Source organism: Callithrix jacchus, chromosome 1 (assembly GCF_049354715.1).
Source record: "Callithrix jacchus isolate 240 chromosome 1, calJac240_pri, whole genome shotgun sequence".
NCBI lineage: Eukaryota > Metazoa > Chordata > Mammalia > Primates > Cebidae > Callithrix > Callithrix jacchus.
In genome coordinates this window covers 99,459,773-99,480,844 of record NC_133502.1, presented here as the reverse complement: position 1 = coordinate 99,480,844, position 21,072 = coordinate 99,459,773, and the positions used below count along the sequence as shown (strand labels likewise).

Sequence of the window (21,072 nt, the reverse complement as noted above, 5' to 3'; positions counted from 1 at the left end):
AAAAGCTCAGCTCCAGAGCTAAAGTTACAACTGGAATGCATCTTGCCCTGACATCCAGGGTCATTGTCCCTCAGAGTCACTTCTGCAAATAAGAACAGCTGGGGCCCCTATGCCTCCAGGGGCTTCCAGGCACTGCTGGCTTATACACAATGACTTGTTTGTGCTGAGATATTGCCAGAGCTTTTCAGAAATACCACCAGGATTCCAGGGTACAGAAAAGCAAGAGTGGAAAGCATGACCCAGAGGGACAAGAAGGCTGTCACTAACCCCAGCTCCATGTGCTTTCCTGTACATGCAACACTTCATCAGATTTGCCATGGGAAATCCTGTTCGAAAAAGCAATCTCTTGATTTGATTGGAACAAATAGTCAAACGGAATCATTCCATGCCCAGCAACGGTGTCCAATCAGCACTCTTTACACCTGTGACAGGCACACCAGGATGGATGTCTTGATTCATTCACTCACTCACCCACACTCATTGAACATCTACTGAAAGACACGCACCCAGAAAGGCATAATTGAGGGAGATAAAGGCCAAAAAGGAACATACCCACCCCCACTTGAGGAGCTTAAAAATATTATTAGGAGAAAGGTAAATTCCACTAATGTCTATTTCAGATGTGGGCCACAGACCAGCCACATAAGCACCACCTGGAAACGTGCTAAAAATGTCAAATTTCAGGGCCCTTCCCAGGACTACGTGAATCAGTCTGCATTTGAACAAGAGCACAGAAGATCCACAGAAACATCTGACCAAGAAGCACTTACACACCTCTCCCAGAGCTCAATGTTGAACTTGACTCTTCCGAGACTGAGTCAAGTTCAAACCTCAGCTGCAAAATCTGCCCAAATGGCTCCTCACCCTAGTCCCATTAGATTTCCCATCTCTGGATTCCACATCTGGCTCTCTGCTACTTCATAAGAAGAGCAACTTGAAATTCTCCATCACAGAGAACTAAAAGAGGGCCATGTTATCTTCCCAATGCCTAACACTTATGCCATGTGAATCTCAGATTCTCGTGGGATAAATTCTGATATTTCTATTCCTACAACATTTTTCCATTTTCTCAAAATGCCTACTCAGAAAAGGAAGTAACAACTTAATAATTCAAATGACTAATGGGCCTGATTCAAATGGTTTACTGTTTAAACACTTCATGTATAGCTGTATATTTTCCTTGATCAAAAGAAGGGTCTCAAAGTAAGACACAGCTTTATACAATTATTAGAGTTTAAAAAGTTAAGAGTCAGTTGGAGAGGGCAACTAGAAATGTTTATTACAGTAGAGCCAGTCTTGTCCTTCTACTCTTAATATTGTTGTAAACACAGACACACACACACACAGGCACACATAGTTACTACTAAGAATTCCAAATATAATATACACATTTTCTGTGAATGCACAGTATTTTTTATTTAATTGGCATTTGAGATACTTGTAACTTATTATCTTGGAGGCACAGAAAATGTATGTAAGTTCTATTTTGTTTTACTTAGGTTTGGGCTTTTTTTTTTTTTTTTTTTTTGTCCAGGAAGTTCAGTAAATGGACAGTCACCTAAACCAGGAATTTTTATTTATTTATTTATTTTTGAAACAGGGTCTGTCACCCAGGCTGGAGTGCAATGGCACAGTCATGGCCTATTGCAGCCTCCACCTACCTAGCTTAAGCAATCCTCAGCCTCCCAAGGCATGGAGGCATGCGCCAAGCCCAGCTAATTTTTGTGTTTTTTGTAAACACAGGGTTTCACCATGTTGCCCAGGCTGGTCTCAAACTCCTAGGCTCATGTGATCTGCCCACCTTAGCCTCCCAAAGTGCTGGGATTACAGGCATGAGCCACCACACCCAGCAATTCTTCAGCATGTTGGCCTCAAAACTCCTTTACACTATTGAGTATCTGTAAAACCTTTATTTATATTATATTATACATATGTGTGTGTGTATGTATATATATATAACTATTAAAAATATTCAATTATTGATTCATTAAAAATGACAATAAACCCACTGTACACTAATGAACATATTTTTGTTTAAAAATAGCTATATTTTACAAAATAAAGTAGTAATAAAAGTAGCATTGTTTTACATTTTTGCAAATATCTTTAATGTCTGACTCAACAAAGAGGTGTATTCTCACATATCTTCTTCATTCAATGTGTTGTAATATCACACATCTTGTAGCCTCTAGAAAACTCCAGTGTACACTTCTGAAAGACTGAAAGTGGAAAAGGTAAACAACATCTCAGAAGAATGACAAGACAATTCAATGGGGAAAAGAGTTGTTTTCATCAACAAATAGTACTGGGACAACTCGATATCCACATACAAAAGGATAAAGTTAGACTCCTACCTCACACCATACACAAAAATTGACTCAAAATGGATCAAAGATAGGGAGTGGCTATTAATAGGTAGAGATTTATTCTGAAGTGATGAAAATGTTCTGGAAGTAGGGAGTGATGATAGTTGCAAAGTTTTATGAATATATAAAAATCAACTGAATTGTACACTTTAAAATGATAAATTTTATGATACGCAAACCATGTATCAATTTTAAAAATGGATCAAAGTCTTAAGTATAAGAGCTAAAACTATTTAATGAAAACCTAGGTGTAAGTCTTTATTACCTTAAGTTGGGCAATAGTTCTTAGCTATGGCATCACAAATACAAGCAACAAAAATCATATATATAAATTGGACTTTATGAAAATTAAAAACCTTTTGACCCTATCAAGAAAGTGTTTTTTGTAAACACAGGGTTTTTGTAAAACACCTTTTTACCCACAGAATGGGTAAAAAAATATTTGCAAATCACTTCTTGTGTAAAGGGTTTCCATCCAGAATATATGGAGATTTTTACAACTTAATAATAAAAAACAACCCAATTTAAAAATGAGCAAAGGGTCTAAATGAGCAGTTGTCTGAAGAAGATATGCAGATGACCAATAAACACATGAAAAGATGCTCAACATTAGCCATCAGAGAAATGCAAATCAAAACCACAATGAGATACCCCTCCATACCCACTTAGAATGGTTATAATCAAACATACAGATAACAACAGGTGTTGGAGAGGATGTGAACAAATTGAAACTCTCATGCACTGCTGGTGGAAATGTAAAATGGTGCAGCCACTTTGAAAAACCGTTTGGCAGTTAATCAAAAGATTAAACACAGAGTGACCAAAGGACTAGTAATTTCACTTACAGGTATACATCCAAGATAAATGAAACTCGACTAGAGAGCAACTCTTTTAGGAATGTTCATAGCAACATTATTCATGATAGCCAAAAAAATGTTCATCAGCCCAAATGTTCACCAGCTAATGAACAGATTAACAAAACGTGATATATCTACACAATGGACTATTATTCAACAAGAAAAAGGAAGGAAGTACTGACCCATGCTACAATGTGGATAAACCTTGAAAACATTGTACCAAGTGAAAGAAGCCAGACGCAAAAGTTCACATATTTTATGATTCCATTTTTATCAAATCCAGAATAGACAAATCTATACAGACAGGAAGTAGACTAGTGATTGCCTAGGACTAGGAGGTCTGTAGGGAAATGGAGGTATGACTGCTAAAGGGCAAAGGTTTATTTGGGGGATGATGAAAATATTCTAAAATTGATTGTGGTAATGACTGCACAACTCTGTGAATATATTAAAAATTGTATACCTTAAGTGGGTGTGTGACATGGAATGTGAACTTTATCTCAATAAAACTGTTATCCAGAAAGGTAAACAGTATCTTACTTAGTATTATTTTAAAAACAGTTTTAACAGCATGGATTCCTTGAAAGGATCACAGGGACTTCTAGAGTTCTACCGACCACACTTTGAGAACCACTTACCCTAGACAAAGCATGTAGAGTAGATATTGTGGGTTACCTTTTTAGGAGCCATTTCCTCTTTCCTCCTACCTGATTTTAGGTGTTCATTCTTCCCCACGCAGAACATCACCACAGGGGAAGTGGATCCCGCCCTGAGTGCCAGGGTGGAGCTCTGCACCTTAAGCTAATCAGCACATTCTCTTCCCCTGGTTATAGTCACTGCCCCAGGGGTGAGCATGTGACCTGGGAGGTCCAAGCAGAATGACTGCACAACTTCTGCTTGGGATGCTGAATTGGAAATGACTGCTCTCTTCCTTTGGAGGGTATTCTATGAAAATGTGAGAACTGGCACTGCTGTAACCATTTCACTCCCGGTCTGAAAATGGAGCCATTTAAAATGGCAAGAAGAAGCAAAGGAACCACAGAGAAACAGAGCCACGGTCCTTGAATTAAATATATAATTCAAGACTTATGAACATATGAGTCAGTAAATGTCCTTAATGTTAAAGCCAGTTTGAATCAGAATTTGTTGATGTAGTTTAAAGAATTCTAGCTGACACACCATCCAAATAATGTGCAGCTAATGGTATTGTATTCTCCCTGCAGTCAATACACTTTGCCTTTGCTTTGAAAATACCAAGAGATAAGATCTTAGCAGACCATTGGAATAACATTACATTTTTTTAGGATGTACTTAACATAAAGAGTTGGCCCATATAATCTAAGCCTAAAAATGTCAGAGCTAGGCCACAACATTTAACAAACTACCTCTCCCCTCTATTCCTTTTGTGTCTGATTCTCAGTAGACTCTGAATGTCATTCTAGAAGAGCTTGGTAAAGTGTTGAATTGTCCTTACTTGCAGAAAATTGTGGCTGCCAGCTGGACCTAGCTTGGATTTCACCAGCAGGATCATCATGGGGCCTGATATTTAGCACAAACAGAGGTTTGCACATGATAATATCATTCCCATTCCAGCAGATAAGAAGCTATTGTTTCTTTCAACTAAATTGATTAGAATAGTACTCTGTATTTGGGTGATATTTTAACATTTACAACATGCTTTTACATAAACCATGCCGACAACCCAGTGGAGGTTGGCAACTGAAGAATTATTACTCCCATTTTACAGATGAAGAACAGGAGGCCCAGCGACTTGCTTAAGATCTTGCACCATTAGAAAGTGGTGGAGCTTAGGCTTAAAGTCATTTGATTCTAAGTCAAAGCATGCCCACTACTTAGGGTTACCTCTAATATATCTTCACAAAGCACCAACATAACAGTGACTGTTTTTTTCAGCTCTCACTATGCACCAGGTACTAAGCTAAACCCTTCACATATAATCCTTATTTAATCCTTACAAAAAGTCCATGAAGGCTATGTTATTATTTCCACTTTATAGATGAGGAAACTGAGGCCCAATGAGGAAAAGTGTCTTGCCCAAAGACACCTGGCTAGTCAATGGCAGAGCCACGGTTCAAACCCAAGCAAGCAGTGCTCCAGAACATATGCCCTTGGCCACTTTGCCACCATGCCACTTGAACAAGCATAAAGTTTATCTGCTGTAGGGAGCTGGGCTTGCTCCAGACAAGATGCCTTTTAGCTGCCCAGAACCCACCAATTCCATAAGGGCAGAAATGATATTTAACAACACACACCACAAAGGACTGTATCATAATTTTTCTTGTTCTGGAATTTGATCATATAAAGATTGCCTTAAAAAAGCCAGGACTGAGATGACATCTTACTAAACTCTCCTGAAGGGTTTATTGTAAAAATAATTGCAACCCAATTGACGTATTCTGAAAGACACTCCTGCTTGATTAGCCAACAGCTGTTCCTCCGCACCACACACATGTGCATGCACACACACACATAATTCCATTCGTTCCATAATGGCAAAGCCACCTCCCATCAAAGAGAGGAAAGATGCCAGATGCATATATTCCTAGGCACTTTTGCAGCTAGGGCATGGGCATAAAATCCAATCCAGGCCAATGGAATCTGATGGGGAGACTGATGGGGCCTCTGGGAAAGTGTTCCTCTGTGATAAAAGGAAATGCACAAGGAAACACCTTCTCTTAGACAGTGGATGTGGTAGTGACTGACTGACATCTAAAATTACTGCAGCCACGTCATAATCATGTAGACTATCGAGACATAGTTAAAGCACTGAAGATGACAGAGTGAAAAGATGGGAAGCAGCAACTGAGTCCGTGCAGAGCTTTGGAACAGCCCTGAAGTTGCCCTCCCTCTGGACTTTTTGTCACATTAGTAAATGTCCTTATTATTTAGGCCACTTTAACTTGGCTACTCTTTTACTTGCAACCAAAAGCAGCCTAATCATCCAGTCCCAAGAGGCAGAGCTCCAGAAATGAAAATGCCCTGGATTTTGAGTCAAAAGACCTGCGTTCTGATCCACTTGTTTGCTTGGTTACCCAAATTGCTAACCTCTCTGGATCTCATTTTCCATATCTAGTAATAAAATATTGAGATAACACTCCGTAGCACAACAGCATCCATAAAATGGAAATAATGGATAGTTATGAAATTCTTATGAGATAATATGTACACTACCGCTTTGTCAATAGCAATGCTTCACTCAAATGTAATTTATCTAGTCAATAATAAGACCATGGACTTTTTAAACTGTAGAATCCATTTAACCAAATTCTTTTGTTTCACAAATGAAAAGAAAACTGACTCCAAATGTCAAAGGACTCACTCAAGATCACACAGCTTGTTGGTAACATAACTAAAGCATACATCTGATTCCCAATCCAATGCTGGCATGCAACCCTCATGTTGATGGGTAATGAGCTAGATTAAATATTAGGAAGGCTAGCACTCATCCATTCAACTGGTGTTTAATGTGCACATATTACACTGTATAGAATAGCAGGCACTATTCTAAGTATTAGGGACTGTGTGGTGAACATCAAAATGTTCCTACTCTTGTGAATTGAACAGTCTAGCAAGGAAATTATTCGATCTGCATCTATATTACTATGGTCCTACTGTATGCAAAGTACTATGCTATGATTTCTAGTCAAATACAAATACAAATTTTCAGCCAATTCCAACTATGTCAGCCATGTCTGCCAGGCTTTGCCAAAGAGTGAATAATGTCAAAAGTCTGTTACCCAAAATGTCAGTATTAAAAATGGCAAGTTCATTAGCAAGAGTTGTGAATAACAATGCCAGCATCTAAAAAAAATGGATAGAAGATGGCTAGGACTCCACTCTAATTGAAGTAGCAAGGCTAAATGAAGAGTTAGAGCCAAACCTCATCCTCTACAACAACCAGACTTCAAGGGTTGGCTCAACTGGAAAAGCCCAGTGAGGAGCATTTGGCAACTTCTTCCCTTCCCTAGGCCCCTGTCTGGTACCCCAAACTCCCCTTTACTCCCTGTCCATTTGGAATTCCTCTATCTTCCACTCTACCTGAGCAGTCACAAGCAAATGATAAGATGGGACAGCATCCCAGACCCTGTGAAAAGAGAGGCAGTGACTTCCCATCTCTTATTGGAACTGACCACCAGTCTCCTGAGACTGTGCCACTAGGTTGTGTGTTTGAAAGTTTTCATTCCCAAACTATATGACTTGGAAAAGAAATATTTAAAAACTGTTATTTTGCAAAAGCTCTCTCCTATCCTCTATCTGGTGGTAAATGCAAAGATCCTGGGGATGGGGGAAGGAACAACAGGGAATACTCTGTCTTCTCCCCTTTGTGGAAGGCACACTGAAGAGGAACAAATACACGTGCCCCTTCACCATCACTTTCTGTAATCAGAGCACAACTAGGCAATTCTCCCTTAGTTTCTGGCTTGGATCAGGCTTCATCTTTTGATGCACAGGCATAATTCGGGACTACTACCGTCTGAAATATAAGGTCACAGTGTATCAAATCTAACAAAACATTTATGCATATAGTTTCTTTAAAGGCAAATACCATGCTTCTGGGGTGAAGGGTGGAAACGGTTCCCAATAACCTTTGGATTGTGGGATACCAATCACCTCTGGGAGATTGTGGGATACCAGCCTTCCTGGAAGATTCTGGATACATTAAGTTGGCAAACTGGCAGAGAGGGGTCGCTTTGTCCATTCAGATTATGAATCCCAACTGGCCTTCGGTCACCAATTTAAACCCCCATACCTTGGACTTACCTCCTTCCATGTCTGGAAATTTCACTGAAACTTCAGCTTTTTTAACTATGAGATAATCTGTCAAAGACTACGTGAGCTCCGGATCCAGACAATTCTGGACTTGAAGTCCAGCTGGTTACTCATTCTCTTTTTAGAGATATGTCCTTGAAAAAGTCACTTACGTTCTTAGCTTCTCTGTTTTCTTATCCAAAAGAAGGGAGTAATACCCACTCAAAGGTTGGTGGCAGAGATCAGATATAATGAGTGAAAAGGGCTGGCACATGAGCGATGCTCAAGAAATGGCACCTAAAGCTATTCACGTGGTCTCAAGCAATACGTCTGAAGGTTTCTATCACCCTTGCATCTACCACATGCAGCCACCCACGAGCACCTGGCTAGAGAAGACTGTTTGAGTGGCTCATTTTTCTTTCAATTTGAATGCTCACCTACTAGGGAACACAGACAAATGAGCTCCCAAGGATGGGTGGCTTGAGTTTTTCAGCTCCATAGGCACTCCAGGAGTGAACAACTAACACATGTCCAAGAGTTCCTGCTGCTCTTACAGAGCCTTTAGATCAAGCTTGTCCAACCCATGGCCCACAACAGCTTTGAATGTGGCCCAACACAAATTCATAAACTTTCTTAAAACATTATGAGACTTTTTGTGATTTTTTTGTTTTTTAGCTCATCAGCTGTCATTAGTGTTAGTGTATTTTATGTGTGGACCAAGACAATTCTTCTTCCAATGTGGCCCTGGGAAGCCAGAAGATTGGACGCTCCTGCTCTAGAGCCAGGCAGACACCAGGGATAAGAGCTCCTGCTCTAGAGCCAGGCAGACACCAGGGATAAGAGCTCCTAACTCAGGCAGGCAGATGTGGGCTTCGGAGAGAGGGTGACATTCTATAACAGTAAATACAATCCTTTAACTTTATAGTTCTATGGGAGGAAGGAAGGAAGCAAACACAGATGGATTCGCCCAAACAAGTGCCAGTGATTCCAAACGGTTTTGTTTCACATTGTTTTTCAATCCTTTTGTTCTCACTCTAAGCAAATGGGAAGTCTTTGTAACCCGATACCTGGAAGAGCAATTTTAATTACTGGTCTAGAGTACTCTAGGAAAGTTTGAGGTCCAAAGTTATCCAAATAAAATCTTTTAATTCATTTTAATTGGTTAAATAATAATCATTATTTGGGGCAGAAAGGACAGGAAAAGATGAATCACAAAATGAAATATCTAATTTTTAAAAAATCAATGCCCAAGCCAACATTTTGAAACATAACATTTTAACCTCTTTGGCACTAGTTGAGTCATAAGCCCTGGAATTTCTGAAACTGTTGTTAGACTGGCAACAATTTATTGTTTCTCAAAACACGTGACAACAAATCCATGTCCTTTGGGGAATATTTATCTATTTTAAGGAAGGCTTCATCCTGAGGGAGGGAAAAAAATATCAACACCAAGCAGGACAGGGCAGAAGAGGGCTGAGAGACGAAGGAGACTTCAACAGCCTCTCTCCCTGATGGCCCCAACATCATCTACATATTTATGATGAGTTAAAGGACCTGCACACCCACTTTAGGACTTAAGGTAAACTCCACAATGCCACACTCTTTGGATCACAAGACTATTAGTATATGCCAAATGCTTCCGTGCAACACTTGTGGCAGTAGAAACACTGCCTATCCTGCTAATCCTTTTATTATTAAGTTTAGCAGTGCTGCTTAGCTCAGAATGAAATTCAAGATCCTCCAGAAAATTTAATGGGAGCCTACTTTCCTAGGAAATCATGGGGCATCACATTCCTACCTTAACACTTATCCGGCTGTCAGATTACAAATTAATTGCAACTGCCCCCAACATGTCACACACTCCCGCTAACCAAAATTAAATAAAAATAAAACAGGGAAAGTTCTTTCATTCCTTCATGGTTTGCACAGCCTAGAAGCTGATTCCTACTCTGGGAGATGCTGCCCCACTCACCTCCCACTGACATGGGTGGTGTGCCTGTATTTAAATTGATGTTAAAAGAAAAAAAAAAAAAAAAAAAAAAAAAAAAACCTCAGTCCCAGAGCCTCAAGATTCACTAGAGTAGGTGAGAAAGGAAATCCCAGAGAAAAATAGTTAAATAGATTTAAAAGTCAGAAGTTAATTGTGCTGAGCCCTGACACAACCTTTCCTGATTGTGCGCACCGAGTGTGGCATCTTTGGGGTCCTGGAAGAGGGGCTCCCACCTGCCTACATATACACGCACCGCAAATGCGCACACGCACGCGCACGCACACCTTTGCAGCTCACACTAGCTCTCCTGACAGCCCAGAGGCAGTCACTACCCGAGGACAGGGCTGCCAGCAAGGCTGCCTTCACCCAAACAACTCGCCTTCTCCTCCAACTTGGGCGACAGTGAATGTCCACCAGGAGTCCACGGGGCGCTTTTTCCCAGGACCCAGGTTCCTGCAGGGCTCCCCACTTGGTAGCATCACAAGCCCTTTTCCTTTCTCTGAAACACTCAGACTTCACACGTTCCTTTCGAGGTAGCTCCAGTCCGACGCAGCGCGCGCTCGATCCTTCAAGGCTGGCGCCCAGGGCAGCCCAGCCTCTCTCACTCTGGGGAAACTTCGCCACCGCCCCACGCGGAGAACTAAAGACTACCGGTGGAGGGTGAGGGGGGCAGAGGGTGAGGGAGCAAAGAGCAGGTTCCGGGACTGAAGGCATCTCCGGAGCCTGGGCGCGGGAGAGAGAAATGAGTGAACTTGGCTGGTGCATGCCTTCTCCACGTGGAGGAAGGGAGGAAATACGAGTGGGCGACGTGCAGGTGCCCCTCTCAGCCCTCGGAGCTCCCATTTCCTGGCCGAGTAGGGCCCAGAGACGCCAGAGTCCCTTCGGAGGCAGCTGCCCCGCGCCCACAGCCTGGGCACAGAGAGCGGCGCGCGCAGGATGCATGCGAGGGGAATGGGACTGGACGCGGGTAGCGCGTGCCTGGCCCTTGCAGGGCACCATGTCCCTCATGCCAGGATAGGGCCCCCAGCCTCAGAAGGCTAGGAGTCGAAATCTGGCTTTCTAGCAGTCACCCAATCCCCTCCAGGAGTGGGTTCCTTGTCCTCACATGCCCACCGCAAAGGCCCCCCACCCTGCTCCTGACATGTACCCCGCGCCCCGCGCCCTCACCCAGTTCCACGCGCACCTGGATGTGGCAGGAGATCTCCGAGTCGTCCAGCAGCCGGATGGTGCATTTCATCTCCTGGCTGAGCGATTTGATGCTGGAGCTCCGAAAGTGGATCATTTTCATGGTCCTCCTCCCTCTCGGCACACAGTGGCAGGAGGCGAACATGCACCGCAGCCGGTGGGAGCGAGCTGGAGGCTCAGGGCCGGCGCGGTGCTCACCCGCGCAGACACACAGGCGCGCGCACACTGTCCCGGACACCTGGGCGCGGCTCAGCCCCGGGACAGCGGCAGCGTCGGGTTCCTGCGGCCACACATGCCTGGCGGCGGGGCGCGGCGGGCGGGTCCCTCCCTCCTGTTCGCTCGCCTCCGCCTCGCCCCCTCCTTTCCCCGCCTCCTTCTGTCGCGCGCGCTCGTGCGCCTCCCTCTGCACGGGCTCTCTCGCAGAGGATGCCCACAGCCTGAGACCCCCGGCGGGCACGCGGCGCACTCACTCCCACGCGCGCCGAGCAGCTGAAGAAGGAGGCGGAGGGATGGCTGGCCCGGGTGCCCTGGTGGTGGCCTGCTCAGTCGCAGCCGCCGCTGCGTCAAGCTGGGCCCGGCTGCCTTCCTCAGCCTCGCCGCCTCCTCCCTCCCCTGGCCGCGGTCGCTGTGGCTCCCGTTTGTGCCCGCCCCGGCCCCGGCTCCCCCACGCGCCCGACAGCTCTCAGCTCCAGGGACCTGGCGCGGGTAGGGCATGGAGAGCGATCCTGACCCACACCGCCAGGGGGATTCCGCCTTGGGAAAGGATTGTTGGGCCCAAGGCGAGTGACAGACAGGGTGACAGCCCTGACACAGCTACACCAGGAATACCGCTAATAGCAACAATCTCTGGTACTCGTGGAGATTGTTTAAGCCATTGTTTTATTTAATGCTAGCTAGCATTAAATAATCCCCTTCTCCAAAAAATTCAGAGCCTTCCTTGTGCAATTCCTCCTTTAAATCTCCCAAAATCTTAGTGTGGTCTTTGGAAGCGTACCTTAGACCCGAGCAAGAAGGGTGGGTTCCTATCCTACTCCCCCGCTTTAGAGACCTCCTCCAGCTCCCGGTTACTCAGGAATTGAGAGGTCTAATGGCAAAGCAGATGTGCCCCATCCCGTTTTAGTCCAATCTGTGGGTACTGAGGACTCCCGAATTCCCCACGCGCCTCCAGGGTGTTGAAGGTAGGGGGTATCCTAACTCTCTGTCGTCCCCAAGGTGGCTCAAGCCACTGTGTCATGTACCCTAGGCCCTAGAGTGGCCAGGGGCAGCTGTGGGGTCAGGGGTATGGAGCTTGAATGTGAGCGTGCTGGAATGTTCCGGAGTCGGGAGAGATGGAAGTCCTCTCACCCTGCTGCCCTAGCCTGAGCAGAACAGGTCGTCAGGAAGGAACATCTGTTAGAAGAAGGAGATATTGCCAGCTGTCAACTTTTTGAAGCTTTGTGCCTGCATAGAGCCCCCTCATCCGAAGATATGCCCTGTCCCAGGAGTGGAGGAAGAGTGGCACAGAAATTGTATCTGCCTTGGACAGTCTGGTGGGCCATATATTCTCTAGGACACCTCGTGGGGTTGGCTGAGGTTTGGTGGAGTCCATATTGTGTTTGGACTTCTCTCTGCCTGCCTCTTCCTCCTGTCCCTGTTGGTCACTAATAAATACCAAACTCAGTCTCGGTATCGGCTCCTGGAAACTCCAAATTGCAGCAATTTATCAAGATACAAGAATAAATGTTTCACCTAGCACTCAAGAGCTGACTATTGCTTATGAATATTTAGATGATAGTATGGGGCATTCATGTATGCCCTTGCCTGGGCCCTTTTGAACGTTGAGGCAGAGCCTTATGGAGATGTCAGCATTGAGGGTATGGGAAGATGTGCGTTTTTATTCTTGGCCCAGCTACTGGCTAACTCTGGAGATCTTTGAAAAGTCTTTTCATTTCGGGAGAACACCTGTTCTCTTCTTTGTTCTGTCTATCCCACAGGTGGCTAGGAAGCTGGGATGAGACCAGGTCAGTGGAGGACATCTTACAGCTGTAATCTGTAAGTCCCCATTTGCAGATACGAGGTGGCAGGGATGGGACCTGCCCCAAGTTGAAAACTGGATCATCTCTGCTATCCAAAAGAGCAGCTAGCCCAGAGATTTAAAAAAAAAAAAAAAAAAAAGTCACCAGCAAACACAGTCTATGCTTTTCTTTTAAGACCACACATATACTTGTCCATCCTATTATGGTGACTCTTAGGCTCCAAAAGAGCCAGATCAATATCCAAATATTGTTATCCCAAATTTAAAGGGAGCAAAATAAGACAGTAGGGAAAAAGAATGAAGATCACCCAATGTAGGACTGTAAGAAACAGAATTTTGAAGAAATGAGAAGAACCTGTGATTGGTTGTCTGGCCTGATTAGGAATCAAGGCTGAGAGATTCAGCTAGTATGAAAATACAGGCTCTGGAAGCACTTGGCATAACCACTAGGTAAATTACCAGGTATGGTCACCTGGATTGAACTACCCACTGAAGACAGGGCTTTGGGAAACCTAGTGGCCATTGACAACAACAACAATAATAATAATATGAAGACTAGGAAGAGCTCATAGAATGAACTCAAGGGATGAGTTTAAAACTGGCCCACTTAAAGAAAAGCAGTGATGCGCTGAGTTCTCAATTCTCAGCTTAAAACTTTTAAACATCTGTATGTTTACAAAGAGCAGAGCTAAAAGGATATTTTGTTAATTGAGCCACAAAGCTAAAACTGAAAAACTAAATTCACAATTTCATCAACAAATTGCCAAATTACAAAATCAATCTAATTATCAGCCTCACACGATTTTATATTTATCAGCAGGAGAATAAGAATAGGACTATAAAGGAAAACCAGAATGATTCCAAACCACTCAAGCCCCCCAGACTACCTTGGCAGCAGAAGCACGCCCTCTTCCTTATGTAACAAGGCTGTTCCTGCTTTCTTTGAAGATCCTCTTAAGAACTCACCTAACGCAGTTACCTTGGAAAAGGAAGCCTATCTCCTCCCACCCCTCTCCCACCTCCTCTGATTACTCTCACACATAATGCTTGAACCAGATCCAGTCACACCCTCAGAGGCCAACTATGAAGTCAACCCCAAGAAGAGAAAGAATTGCAAAATTCTGCTAATTTAAACTGACGGGTATCTGTGTGAATAAACCTGAATTTGTCCATTCGAATTCATTTCCCAATGACTCTGGTTGCAATGTACTATCTAAATTGACTAACTGACTTCTGGACTTAACTAAATGAAGATGAGAAAAAGGAAATTCCCTGGCACATGTACAGGAAAAGATCCAAAGAATCAAGGAGATGGAAATATTGCAGTGTATTTCCATATGTGGCCAGCTTACCTCTCTTTAACAGTGTCCCCTCAGGGGACCTCCACCAAGATTTTCAAAGAATGATTGGTGAAGGAAGCACTGTCATCTTTGAAAAGTAGCACAGTGGCTGTTCTTTGTGGCCAGAGATGGTTGTGAAAGACATTGCAGTAGAAAGGAGCTCCCTGACTTAAATGGGAAGGATGGGAGCCTGGGCTGGCAGAAGACAAATAGTGGTACATGACTTAATCCTCAGTGCCAAGGAGGGCTTGGTACAGACATAAGCAGTGGTACCCAAGTAGACTTCAGAGTGGTGTGACTCATGGGAATTTTTCTGGTGGCCAAGCATCCAACTAGGATTCAGTTTGAACTGTAGGGCAAACAAAATTTCTAGGCCTGGTAAACCAAAGACAGATAAAATCCCCCTACAGATAGTCCCAAATCTGAACCAGTCCCCAAAGACAACCAGAGACATTTTTTAATCGTTTATTATTATATTTTTTACAGATGGGTTCTCACTGTGTTGCTGAGGCTGGTCTCAAACTTCTGGCCCCAATCAGTCCTCCTGCTTGAACCTCCCAAGTAGCTGGGATGACAGACAAGAGAGACATTTGAGTATAGGAAAGATGGCTCCACTTGAGGCATTAGAACATCAGCTATAGCAGCGGATGCAATGTCCAGTACTTACTAAAAAAGTATAATAGGAGAGATTAATTAGTGTCTCATGCTCAGTGATAGTAACTGATACTCTTTACCAAAAAAATTCCTAATCAATGGGTTATAACACTTTGGAAAGCTACAAATAGTAACAGGTGGCCTGCCCACAAAAGATTGATGGTTGTAAATACTGCATCTTGATTTTTTTTTATTTTTAAGCATTTTTACATCCATTAAAATAGACAATTTAAAAAGAAATATTTAGCTATAAATCTAACAAAATATTCACAAGATCTGTATGAAGAAAACTACAAGACTCTGATGAAAGAAATCAAAGAACTAAATAAATGGAAAGATATTCCACGTTCATAGATAGGAAGACTCAACACCATTAAGATGTCAGGTCTTCCCAAATTAACTGAATAACTGAAACCCAAGTCAAAAACCTGAGCTAGTTATTTTGTGGATATCAACAAACTTTTTTTAAAGTTTATATCAAAAAGCCAAAACCCAGAGTAGCCAACACAATAGTGAAGAAAAACAAAGTAGGGACAGCTGATATTACCTGACTTTAAGACTTAATATAAAACCAAAATGTTCAAGGCAATATGGTACTGGCAAAAGAATAAACAAATTGATCAGTGGAGAAAAATAGAGGGACCAGAAAGAAACCCACACAAATATAATCAATTGATATTTGACAAAGAAGCAAAGTAAATCCAATGGAGAAAGGATAATCTTTTCAATAAATGGTGCTGGAAAAACTAGACAATCACATGCGAAACAAATGAGTATAGACACAGACCACACACTGTTCACAAATTTTAAGTCAAAATAAATCATTGACTTACATGTAAACTATAACATTTCTAGATAATAACATAAGGGAAAGATCTATGTAATCTTCAGTTTGGTGATAAAATCACCAAACATCAACACATCAAAAGCATGAGAAGTTGGACTTTCATCAACATATCAAAAGCATGAGAAGTTGGACTCAGTTAAAATGCAAAACTTTTAGGGCAGTTTCAAGATGCTGACTGGAGACATTGATCACTGGATCTCCCCAGAAAGGAAGAACCAAAGTTACAGGTGAATAATCATAACTCAAAAGATTAGGAGAAGAGTGTCAGGGTCTATTGAAAAATTCACAGGCAGAAGCTAGGGCACAGAAAAAAGGAGGCGGCAAGAGTTTGGCAGAAATTGAACCCTGAGGGACTTGGGGTCCCATGAAAAGGGTGAGTGGGAATGTTCTGGGCTCCCCTCACCCCTGTGACAGATTGCTGGTTTCCAAACTGTTAAAGAGTTCCTCTGCCTTCACAAGCTCATGTATTGGTGTGGGCAGCAATTTGGGAATTTTGAGGGCATTGCACTGGGCTGTCAGCAACCCCCAAACTTGAGCCATGGTAGCAGGCACCACACTGGGTGTGTACCGTTGTGGGACTCTGTCCTGCCCAGGGAATCTTTGTTCCTATGGCTCCACATCACCAAATCCCCTGCAGACATCTCTCACCACCCACTGAGATTGTGTCAGCCACATGGAGCCAGCTGGACCCAGGAGAGCTGAGGATCTGACCCTCAGGGCATGCTTCTCCTAGGAAAAGGCAGAGTGTAGCATGCCAGGGGAACACCCGTTATGACAAAGGAAACCACAGAGTGTGGGCTCTCCTATTCTGAGAGCTCCCCACTTCTGTACAGAAAGTGACTTCACTCCTTTCAACAGAGACATGGGCACTGTGCTTGGCTGTGTGGATGAAGAGTGTGGTTCTGCCATAGCAGCCAGGTAGCCCCAGTGCTTGGGCCTGGTAACAGAGAGGAAGACTTATACTCCCCCAATAGCTGCTGCTGCCAGGGTTTGGCTTAAGCACACCTGTAGACAGCCATTCCAGGGCTACTAAGGATGATTGCATCCTTACTGGCAGTCTCCCCACTGGGCCCTAGCTTGTACAAAAGGCAGGGCCCTTCTGCCTCTCTACACACAGTGGCAGCATGCCTGCAGCAAGAACAAGTGAGCCATAAAGCTGTCTATCTGGGGCTGAGGGAAGAGACTCCACACCAAAGCCATTTCAGCAGAGAGCCACAGGAAAGGCATTGTCCATGGCTCTCAGCTACATTATGGACTAAAGATAGAAGAATCTGTCTGAACTGAGTCATGAGCCCTGGGACAGGGGCATGATGGGGAAGAAGACTGTGTTTCTCTATGCCCAGGACATGGAGCTGGTGCAGCCCCCTGACTGTGGGAGGAAACCTTTGTGCATTTCACCAGGAGCTTCCCTAAGTACCCCATCAGGATGTGTGCTTGCGCTTGGCATTGGGTTTTCCAAGAACAAGCTTGGTTATCCAGCCTGACTCAGCTTTGTCCACACCCCAAACTAGGGCTGAGCAGGAAACTCAGAGAATGATGTATTGCACAGGCCAGATTATTGCCTGTGACAACACAGAGCTTCTCCCAGTTGAAAGAAAATCTGCTTCTCTCTTAACTTCAAGTGCCACCTACTGGTCTGGAAGTCAAACTTCACAACCTAATACAAATATGGCTGACTCAGTGAACAGCACTAGGGATTGAGATAAGTTTCTGAAGACCTCTATCTCCCTGTCTCTACAAGAGATTGAGAGCCTACTCACATGCTCAGTACACCACTACTACAGCCAGCATTTGACAGAACCACCATACTAAGGGTATCTATAACCAAGGAATTCATACAGAACCTTAGCCCCCTGAAAGCACCAAGAAGCAAAGCCAGACAACCCTATTCAACATACATTACAATCATCCTCAAAGAGGAAATAAAAAGTCCTCTCCAAACAAAAGTAAATTCAAAAATAAGAAGTGACACCTCAAAATAAGAAAGGACCAACACAACAATTTCAGCAGCATGAAATAACAGTGTGTTATAGTAACCTCAAAGGATCACACCCAATATCTAACAATGGATCCTAACCAAAACAAAAATTCTAAAATATCAGATAAAGAATTAAAAATATAATTTGCAAAGAAGCTCAATGAGATCCAAGAGAAAGTTGAAACCCAACATAAAGAAATTGGAAAATAATTCAAGATATGAATGAAAAATTTGCTAATAGACTTAAAAAATAAAAGAACATCTGGAAATGAAACATTCATTGAGGCAATTACAAAATACAGCTGAAAGCTTTAACAATAGATTAGACAAAGAGGAAGAAAGAATTTCAGACTTGATGATAGGTCTTTGGAAGTAACCCAGTCTGACAAAAATAAAGAGAAAATAAATTTTTTAAATGAACAAAGCCTTTGAGAAATATGGGATTATATAGGCCACCTAAACCTACAAGTCATAGGCATCCCTGAGGGAGAAAGAAAAATTTAAAAGTTTGGAAAACCTAATCGATGGAATAATTGAGGAAAACTTTCCGCCTTGCTAGATTACACATCTGATACAAGAAGCTCAGAGAACTCCTAGGAGATACATTGCAAGACAACTATCACCAAGGCATACAGTCACCAGACTATCCAAAGTCAACATGAAGAAAGAAAATTCTAAAAGCAGCAAGAGAAAAGTGTCTAATCACCTATAAAGGAAATCTCATCACACTAAGGGCAGACTGCTCATTAGAAACCTTAAAGCCAGAAGAGATAACAGCATACGGCTCATCAGAAACCTTACAAGCCAGAAGAGATTAGGGTCCTATTTTGAGTCTTTCTAAAAAAAAGAATTAAAGAAAAGCCAAGCATGGTGGCTCACACCTGTAATTCCAGCACTTTAGGAGGCCAGGGTGGGTGGATCACTTGAGGTCAGGAGTTTGAGACCAACCTGGCCAACATGGTGAAACCCCATCTCTACCAAAAATACAAAAATTAGCCAGGAATGGTGGCAAGCACCTATAATTCCAGTTACTCAGGAGGCTGAGGCATGAGAATCACTTGAACCCAGGAGGCAGAGGTTGGAGAGAGCCAATATTGTGCTACTGCACTCCACCCTAGGTGACAGAGCAAGACTCCATCTAAAAAAAAAAAAACAAAAAACAAAAACAAAACTATCAGCCAACAATTTTACATCCTGCAAAATTAAGGTTTATAAGTGAAAAAGAAATAAAATATTTCCCAGACAAGCAAACAGTAAGGGAATTCGTCACCACTAGACTGGCTCTATAAGAAATGACAAAGGAGTTCTAAACATAGAGACAAAATGTCTTCATCATAAAAACACATAAAAAGTATAAAACTCACAAGCCTTATAAAACAATTACACAATTTAGTCTATAAAGCAACTAGGTAACAATTGACATTATGACAGGAACAAAGCTTCACATATCAATATTAACCTTGAATGTAAATAGTATAAACATTCCACTTAAGAGTATAGATTGGTGAAATTAATTTTAAAAAAATAAGATCTAACCATATGTTGCTCACAAGAAACACATCTAACTGGTAAATACATTTCAAGACTCAAGGTAAAGGCTTGGAAAAAGATATTCCATGCAAATGGAAATCAAAAGCAGATGGGGTAGCTATACTTATATCAAATAAAACACACTTTGAATCAACAATAGTAAAACAAGACAAAGAAAGTTATTATTATATAATCAATATTTTAAGACAACTTTAAATCAAATAAATTTAAAGTTGTCTTTTTTTACTGTTTGTCCCTATTATTAGAAAATAAAGGGATCAATAAGAAAAGCAGTATACAGCAATGAAATAATAGTGGGAGACTTCAGCAGTTCACTGATATCACTAGACCAATTATTGAGGCAGAAAATCAACAAAGAAACTCTGGACTTAAATCAGACTCTAGGCTAAATGGACCTAACAGACATTTATACAACGTTCTACCCAACAACTGAAAAATATACATTTTTTTCTCATCCTCAAATGAACAATTTTCAAAATAAACCATACTTTAAGCCAAAAAAACAAGTCACAATAAATTTTTAAAAATCAAAATTACATCAAATATCTTCTCAGACCACAGTGGAATAAAACTAGAAATCAATACCAAAGCAGATATGCTGATGGCAAATAAGTTTATGAAACAATACTCAACATCATATCTCATTACAGAATTACAAATTAAAACAACCCAAAAACTGACATTCACAATACCCAATGCTATTGAGAACATGGAGCAAAGGAACTCTCATTCATCACTGGTGAAAATGTAAAATAATACAGCCACTTCAAAAGACAGTTTGGTGGTTTCTTACAAAAATAAACATAAACAGAAGCTTACCATATAATATAGCACCTGTACAACAAGGTATTTATGCAAATGAGCTGAAAATCTTTTTGTCCATACAAAAACCTGCACTTGGATATTTATAGCAGCTTTACTTGTAATTGCCAAAAATTGGAAGCAACCAGATGTCCTTTAATAGGTGAATAAATGCATGAACAATGGGATAGTATTCAGTGATTAAAAGAAATGAGCTATCAAGTCATGAAGAGACATGGAAGAACATTAAATGCATATCAGTAAGTGAAAGAAGCCAATATGAAAAGGCTACAGAATGTATTATTTCAACTTTTTTTTTTTTGTAAGATGGGGTTTCACCATAATGGCCAGGCTGGTCTTGAACTCCTGACCTCAGGTGATCCACCCACCTCGGCCTCCCAAAGTGCTAGGATTACAGGCGTGAGCCACCGTGCCTGGCCTATTCCAACTTATAACATGCAAGGAAAGGCAAAACTACACAAACAGCAGTCAAAAGATTAATAATTACCATGAGTTCAGGAGAGGGGGTGAGATGAACAGGTGGAGTACATTTTCAGAATGGTGAAACCATCATTCTGTATATACTCCAGTGGTGAATACCTAAAACTATGCATTTGTCAAGGCCCATAGAACTGTGCAACATACATAGTGAACCCTAATATAAACTATGGACTTTATACTACACTAATGCAAGATGTTAAAATAGCGGAAACTGAGGA

At 42.2% G+C, this 21,072-nt stretch overlaps 1 protein-coding gene across 6 annotated transcripts in view; it reads right to left on the bottom strand.

Annotated features, from left to right (window-relative positions):
* FRMD3 (FERM domain containing 3) overlaps window positions 1-21,072 on the bottom strand; it is a 398,735-nt gene that overhangs the window by 313,503 nt on the left and 64,160 nt on the right. For 5 of the 6 annotated variants that reach the window (XM_002742802.7, XM_078367705.1, XM_008994588.5 and 2 more), the window contains exon 1: window positions 11,167-11,486. The exons of the other annotated variant lie outside the window; for it this stretch is intronic. In XM_002742802.7, coding sequence (XP_002742848.2) covers window positions 11,167-11,313 — 147 coding nt within the window. In that variant the 5' untranslated portion in view covers window positions 11,314-11,486. Of the gene's footprint in view, window positions 1-11,166; window positions 11,487-21,072 lie in introns of those variants that run through there. 6 annotated transcript variants of the gene reach the window in all.